This window comes from Gordionus sp. m RMFG-2023, unplaced genomic scaffold (assembly GCF_954871325.1).
Source record: "Gordionus sp. m RMFG-2023 unplaced genomic scaffold, tfGorSpeb1-WG-v2 contig_372, whole genome shotgun sequence".
In the NCBI taxonomy this organism is placed as follows: Eukaryota; Metazoa; Nematomorpha; class Gordioida; order Chordodea; family Parachordodidae; genus Gordionus; species Gordionus sp. m RMFG-2023.
Genome location: NW_027051106.1, coordinates 1 through 8269, shown reverse-complemented (window position 1 = coordinate 8269; position 8269 = coordinate 1). Strand labels below are relative to the sequence as shown.

The window sequence follows — 8269 nt, the reverse complement described above, 5'->3', positions numbered from 1 at the left end:
CAGAGACTGGAGGCCCGGCCCTAAGCCCGGTCAGGGTACGCGGGTCGGACCGTATTTTTATTTTTTTTAATATAACCGAGCCGGACCTGGTTTAGAAATTTTTTTTTGGATACTTAGATACCCGGGCCAAGCTGGTGCCGTATATTTTAAAACCGAATATTTTAAATCGCCATTGGTAGCTATAGATATGCGTGCCAAAATAAAAAAATTTTAGAAAAATTCTGGGCCGGGTAAATGGTACCTTTATAGGTCTCTACAAATAAATACCGTGTAGTTATATAAAAAATAATGAAAATATTATTTGTAAAAAAAAAAAAAGAATATTAAATTCTATTTTCTTTGATACATTTTCTAAATAACCATATTTAAAATTAATAGAAACCGCGAGAAGAGATTCATCCGGCTACAGTAAAGACGCCCAAGCTTGGATTCCTTTAGGAATAGCTATTGTATGTCTAGTCATCCTGGGTTTAGGTGTGTTAACATTCATAGCAGTTATGACCAAGAGGAAAAACAGGGGTACGATTTTATTTGCACTAAGGTCTACGTAATAATTGATATAAGGTATAAAAAAAAAATTTATAATATAATATAAAAAATTTGAATTATTATTTAGATAGCATTATTTACAAGAAACGCGTGCCGAATTTGACTAAAATACCTCCTAAGACGTATCAAAATCCTAACGCGAATGTGGCAAAGGCGGGGCCGGCAAAACCAACTAACCCGGCTTCGAAAGGATTCGCTAACCCTACTTATAAGTTGCCTTCTACTAGCTCCGCCAAGCCCGTTAACGCCGCTATGACTAACCCTCCTAAGGCTCCGCCATACGGGGCCCAAAATAAAAACAACAATAGTAGTAATAATCATCCCAAGAAGTATCCGGAAGTGATGTGGAACATTGATCTAAGATCCGATTAAAAATAATCTTTCCACTATATCATGTGTCGTGATGAAGTAGGAATCATCAAAATAATATAACACGAATTAAATAATATATTATTTACACAAATTTATCATGTATATTTTTTTTTAATAGAAATTTTTATGCTTAGAATTGTTTTAAAAAACTTTTTATTTTTTTGGGGAGAGTTGAAATATGTAAAATTATTATTTAAATAAAATATATTATAATAATATAATTTACCTTTGCAATCATTTTATATTTCTCCGCAAATTAATTCATTATTACAAAATAACGCCGGTAAATTTGTGAAGATACAATTTCATAAAATATATATAATTCTTCTTCGACAATAATGTTTTGATACCTCTTGTGCATTAGATTTACGACAAGAAATTTATTATTTTTTTTACTCTGGTCAAACTTTACGAATTCCATATTATTGTATTTTTTTTTATTAATATTATATTGCGTGAATTTAATAGATGATTAAAGAATAAAAACCGCAATTTTACACTATTATCTAAAATCATTTTCAATATCTCGTAGACTTCATCTGCCATAATTTTATATGGGAGTGATATATCTTTAAAATTTAAATAATTAATCAATATCGAATTCGGGGAGAAGAAAGAACGTATGAACATGATCACAAATTAAGATATCATTTATACTAATTAATATGATAATGTTAAAACAAAATTAGAAAAATATTTATAGCTGATAAACAAGTTTTGAGCCATTTTTTATTATTTAAAAACTAGCCAGCTTGTATTAATAACGCGTCCCGAAGACTCTATTTTAGGGTTTTTTCTCTTACTATAGTGATTTTTATTAGTGTTTAAGCATCTCTCGACAAAATATAAGTAATGGCTTTCTTGCAAACAGAATTAGATCATCTATTCGATACCTATATTACATGGGATTTCTATTTATCTCAAATATTTATTATATAGGTTGGCATTATAATATCGTACAGATAGACAATATCCTGTAGGAATTATATGAATTTATTAATCCCGTTTGAATTGAGTAATCTGGAGAGATAATCTAAAAACATTGCATAAGTGGGATAAAATTTCTCAATGTTAATGCATCGATCACTATTGACATAGTGTTCTATCATATATCATTGTACTTTTCAAATTGATAATCATATTGACGTCTTTCCTTTTTCACAATAACTTTAATTGTTCTCTGGAGGATTCAACTTTTTTCTCTTTTACTCCTCAGTTATGAAATTTATAAGGTGTCCCAAAAGATATAAAAGCTTATAGAAACAATAGAATAGGAGGTAACAATTATTATATTCTATTTCAATGCCACTTAACTAAAAGGATAACGAATATTTTTAATCTCTCATATATTATTTGTCACATATTTTTGTGATGTTTTGTGACAAAGAGTAACAGTACTCGGATTTGGAATTAAACTCACCATTAAATACGATAACTGAACATTTGTCGCAGCAGCCTGGCGGTATGCCCTCCCCGCAGCAGCTTAGCGTTGTGTCTTTGCAGATTATGAAATTATTTATTTTTAAAGTTGATTTATTTTAGTCTTATGAAAGTGGATATGCCCAATTTAGGTATTAGTCCATAGCTAATCAAAATATCTATTCAACAGAGAGAATTTATAAAAATCAAGTTATATTAATTGTATTAATGTTGCGTTATTATAATTATATATTTTTGTAATCTAATTTTATTTTTATATTACATTTTATGAATTCAAATTTATCTTTTCAACTTAACTTTTTATTTTTGTAATTCAACTTATATTACTTATTATTTTGCGTAACCTTATTTATATAACTTTCGGTTTAACTTTACTTTTTTTTATATTATTTTATTTTTTATATTTGTTTATATTCTAATTTATATTTTATAAAAACGTATAAATACTTTAAGAAAAGAAAAAGAAATTAGTTAATAAAGTTAATAAAATATGTTTTTTATTTGATAAAGTTATTAAATCTTATTTATCATTCACCGGCACATATTCATGTTATTTTACATGGTGCCTCCAGTGTTGGCATAAGAAACTCGCCTCATGGAAAATTTTTTAAAATTAAAATTTTTTTTTTCTTTTGTAAAAATTGGTTAATAAAAAAATTATAAAATGGTACAAACAATTCTATATAAGATGGATAAAAAAAAGGGTAAGTCATTTAAAAATTATTTTCATCAAATATGTTCGCCTTCAAACTAATTAATATACCCCACCAAATCTCTGTCTACGATATTTTATTTGAGTTAACCTATAATACCGATGTCGACTTTTATAGGATAGACGGTACGGAAGACGTGCTGTTTGAATTCATGAACTTAAGAGACATGATTAATTGTTTCGAATTTTTAAATGGGAAACATTATATTTATAATGACAATGATTTCATTGAATTAATCTGTATATTTACCAAAACATGAATAGCTATACCAAAAATTTGAATTGATAAAATAATAAATATTATAATTGCTTATATATGTGTCTTATTAATTAAATATGGAAATTAAACAAGAATTTACACATAAGATCCCTAAGTTAGTGGGTCCTCTTACTGAAATTTATTTAGATAGAATATTAAATTACTTTTCGACCAGTACATTATCGGACTCTATTAAAATTAATACTTTGCTTAATAATTTATCAGATGAAGTTTTTGACGACATTAAGGCAATTTGTTCTGATACCGATATTTTAGATCTTAAAATTGTGATTAAAAAGTTAACCTATCTTTTACCAGCGCTAAATTTAAATACTTTAATTAATAAGTTTAATCTTCTTCAACAAAACTCATCAGAAAGTTTTATGTTATGGTACATTAGAGTATCGAAACTTCATAAGAAATGTAATTTTTTGGACGATAGTAGATTAAAAGAGAAATTACGGACATCTACTTTAAACGATAAAATTAAATACAAATTTTCCAAAAATTTTGACCTGACATTGAATCAGATGGTGGAATTAGGGGTGAAACTGGACTCTAGTAATATTAAGTCTGAGGATAATGATATAAGTTATATGAATAATGATAAAAAATCCGATAAAGATAAAAATTTTTGCAGTAGAAATGATAATAATTTTCGAAATAATTTTAGAAATAATTATGATAATAGATATAGAAATGGGAATTACAATAATAATTTTAGATACAATTATGGTAATAATAATTCGCGATACCACGATAATTATAACAATTATAACTATAACAATTATCGCTATAATAATAATAATAATCAATCGAATTTTGGTAGAAATAATACATGGTATGATTATAATCAAAGAAAACAAATTCAATACGGTGACGTAAATCGTAATAATTACCAATCTTATTACAACAACTCAGATAATTATAGAGGTAATGATAAGTATCAGAGAAAGCAAATACAATATAACAACAACTCAAATAATTATAGAGGTAATGATAATATTCAGAGAAAGCAAATACAATATAATAACAACTCAAATAATTATAGAAATGGCGACGAAAATAATAAAAAGCAAATACAATACAATAATGATTACAACATGAATATTGAAGAAATTATTGAAGAGAAAGTTGATTCTACAAAGAACAAAGATGATAATGATTTTAATGTCAACAATTTATCTGGTGACGTGATTAATGACAATGATAACGCATTTATGACCACTGTAAAAGTGAACGATGTTGTTACTTGTATGCAGGTGGACACTGGATCCAAATACACTATCATACCTCATGGTCTGGCTAAAAAACTTGGTATTAGAGATCTTAAGAAATCCGAGCTACAACTCACTGCTTATGACGGGAATTTAATCAAAATCATAGGAACTACTCAAGTTAAAGTGACTTATGATGGTATGTCCAAATATTTACAAGCGGTAGTGGTTGAATCAAGTAAAAATGCCTTGTTGGGACGTATGTGGATCAATGCTTTCAAAAATATTTTAAATAAATTTATAGCAAATATTGACACTAATTACGAAGATGAAATAAAAAAATTGATTAAAGAGTGTGAATCGAAATTAACTAATGGGCCAATCAACAAAGCAAGTGTCAAGTTACATTTAAGAAATGATGCCCAACCTAAAATTATACCGCCTAGACGTATTCCTTATTCAAAAATTAATCTTGTTAGTAATGAACTTAAGAAATGGATACATGATGAAATAATTGAGCCGGTGAATGATGTCCGATGGGCAAGTCCTGTTACTGCTGTCTATAAAGAAGATGGGAGCATTAGGCTTTGCGCTGATTTTAAGGATACTGTAAACCCAGCTCTAAAAGACTTTAGATACCCTCTACCACGAATTAATGATCTAATTGCTAAACTTTCGGAAGGAAAGAAATTTACGAAGATTGACTTTAAAAATGCTTTCTTACAGATTCCAATTGATAAAAGTTGCAGAAATATTTTAACCATATCTACGCATAAGGGATATTACCAATTTACTAGACTTCCTTTTGGGCTTAAGACCTCATCTGCAATTTTTCAACAGATTATGGATCAAATCTTCGGGGACATGGATGACGTTATATTTTATATTGATGATTTACTTATAACTGGAAAAAACGATGAAGCCCACCTAAACAACATAAAAAAAGTGTTCGATAGAATATCATCGTTTGGGCTAATACCTAACTTTAATAAAAGTGTGTTCTTTAAAAACAAAGTGAGGTTCCTGGGTCATGATATTGACGCTAAGGGGATTCATGCTAATCACGACAAAATTGAAGCAATAATTAATATGCCAGAACCAAAATCAGCTGCTGAATTATCAACATTTCTGGGAATGGCTGGCTACTATAGAAAATTTTTGAACAATTTTGCGGAAATTGCCGATCCTCTTTATAAGATTGTCAATAAAGAAAAATGGGCTTGGAATCTAGAACACTCTAAAAGTTTTAATGATCTAAAGAAGTTAATTAGTCTTCCACCTGCTTTGACATATTTTAACCCTGAATTACCTATAGGGATAGCCACTGACGCATCAAAATGTGGTTTAGGAGCTGTACTATTTCATATTGAAAAAGATGGTAAAGAAAAACCTATAGCTTTCGCGTCGAGAACTTTATTAAAATCTGAAATGAATTATACCAATATTGAGCGTGAGGCTCTCGCTATAATGTTTGCCATAAAGAGATTTCAGGAATATTTAATCGGCACAAAATTTACAATTATTACTGACCATAAGCCTCTAGTTCACATCTTCACCAAGGGTCTCAAGGATAATAGCACCATGTCGTTAAGACTCCAGAAGTGGAATATTACATTAGGAGGATATGATTTTTATATAAAGTATAAAGCCGGTAAATATAATGTTGTTCCTGATTGCCTTTCAAGATTACCACAAGTATGTCGTGATGAAACTATTGAAAATGTAACCATTATAAATGAATATGAGGATTTACCTATTAACTTTGATCAAATCCGTGATGAAACTTTGAAAGATACGGAATTAAAACAAGTTATAAATGATATTAATAACAACAGACCTATAATGAATAATATTTATAAAAACATTGAATTGGAATTAAGTATAATTAAAGATTGTCTTTACAAAAGCAATAAAATCATAATTCCGTCTAATATGAGAAAAACTATACTACAGTCATTACATGAAGGTCACTTGGGAGCAGGAAAAATCAAATCCTTAGCCAAAGATTACATGTGGTGGCCTGGCATAAATAATGATATTGTTACGGAAGTGAAAAGTTGTGACGATTGTAATATATATCACGATAATCCTATTAAGATACAAAAACCATGGGTTTCGGCAACTAAACCGTTTGAAAGGATACATATAGATTATGCGGGTCCGTTTTTCGCAAAAAATTGGTTGATAATAGTCGATGCCTATAGCAAATTTCCAATTATTATTCCTGTTAAAAATATTACGACTAATGTTACTTTAAAAGAAATCTTTAAAACTATTTCGCTATACGGAATACCTGAAACTATAGTTACTGATAACGGTACTAACTTTACGAGTAACGATTTTGAAAAATTTTGCAACAATTTTGGTATTAAACATGTGCTTACATCTGCTTATCACCAGCAATCCAATGGCCAGGTTGAACGCATGGTTAGAACGTTCAAAACACACATGAAAAGGAATATTAAAATAGACCCAGATATCGCACTTAGCAAATTTTTACTTAATTACAGAAATACGCGTAATGATACTACAGGAGTTACACCATCACAGAGAATGTTTAATCGAGATATTAGAATTAAATGGGACTTATTAAAACCGATGGAGGAAAAGAAGAATAAAATAAACGTTACCTTACCACGAAATAGAACTTTTAACATAGGAGATTTTGTTTGGTATAAAATACAAGGTGATGATAAATGGTGCAAAGGTATAATCACACATAAGGAAAGTGATATGATGTTCCAAATTAAGACTGAGAAAGGTATTTTGAGGAGACATTTAGATCAAATAAGAATTAGAAACTGTTTTAACACAATTATTAACAATGACTCTAAGGATTCTTTTAAGGAGGGAAGTATGGACAAAAATATAAAAATTACTGATAATAATGATATAACACCTATCTCTAGACCTGTGCGAATTAAAAATAAACCTGCTTATTTAAAAGACTATGTAACTTAAAATATAAAATAAATATTAAATTGCATAAACTAAATTAAATATTAAAACGCTTATATTAAAACGCTAAAAATATAACAATCTTATTGATTTATCATTCTTCATTTATTCTTATGATGAACTATTATTTCTTATTCGCAACTTATTTATGATAATAACAATTTCGGAAAAATGACAATTAACAATTGAGTACTATCAAACAAGCTATGATTAATGGAGACAATTTACGATATGGATATCGAGCTTGCGATTTAAACAAACCAACGTGCAAAATCGATTTATACAAACCAACGATTGGACAAGCCAACGTTATGATGATTTGTGATACAACTTGATTACCAAAACGATAAACCACTTGGACAACAACCTCTCTGTGTCTTCTCCGATGAAATTATCAGAAGAGGGAGAATGTTGCGTTATTATAATTATATATTTTTGTAATCTAATTTTATTTTTATATTACATTTTATGAATTCAAATTTATCTTTTCAACTTAACTTTTTATTTTTGTAATTCAACTTATATTACTTATTATTTTGCGTAACCTTATTTATATAACTTTCGGTTTAACTTTACTTTTTTTTATATTATTTTATTTTTTATATTTGTTTATATTCTAATTTATATTTTATAAAAACGTATAAATACTTTAAGAAAAGAAAAAGAAATTAGTTAATAAAGTTAATAAAATATGTTTTTTATTTGATAAAGTTATTAAATCTTATTTATCATTCACCGGCACATATTCATGTTATTTTACAA

General features: G+C 28.3%; 1 protein-coding gene across 1 annotated transcript; it reads left to right on the top strand.

The window, feature by feature from the left end:
* Positions 1-378: 378 nt before the first annotated feature.
* LOC135930734 (uncharacterized) lies at positions 379-1134 on the top strand (the record flags this gene model as incomplete). The annotated part of the gene is made up of 2 exons (XM_065467526.1): positions 379-519; positions 617-1134. Coding segments are annotated over 2 exons (446 nt in total), but the record flags the coding sequence as incomplete, so codon positions are not given.
* Between the last annotated feature and the right edge of the window lie 7135 nt (positions 1135-8269).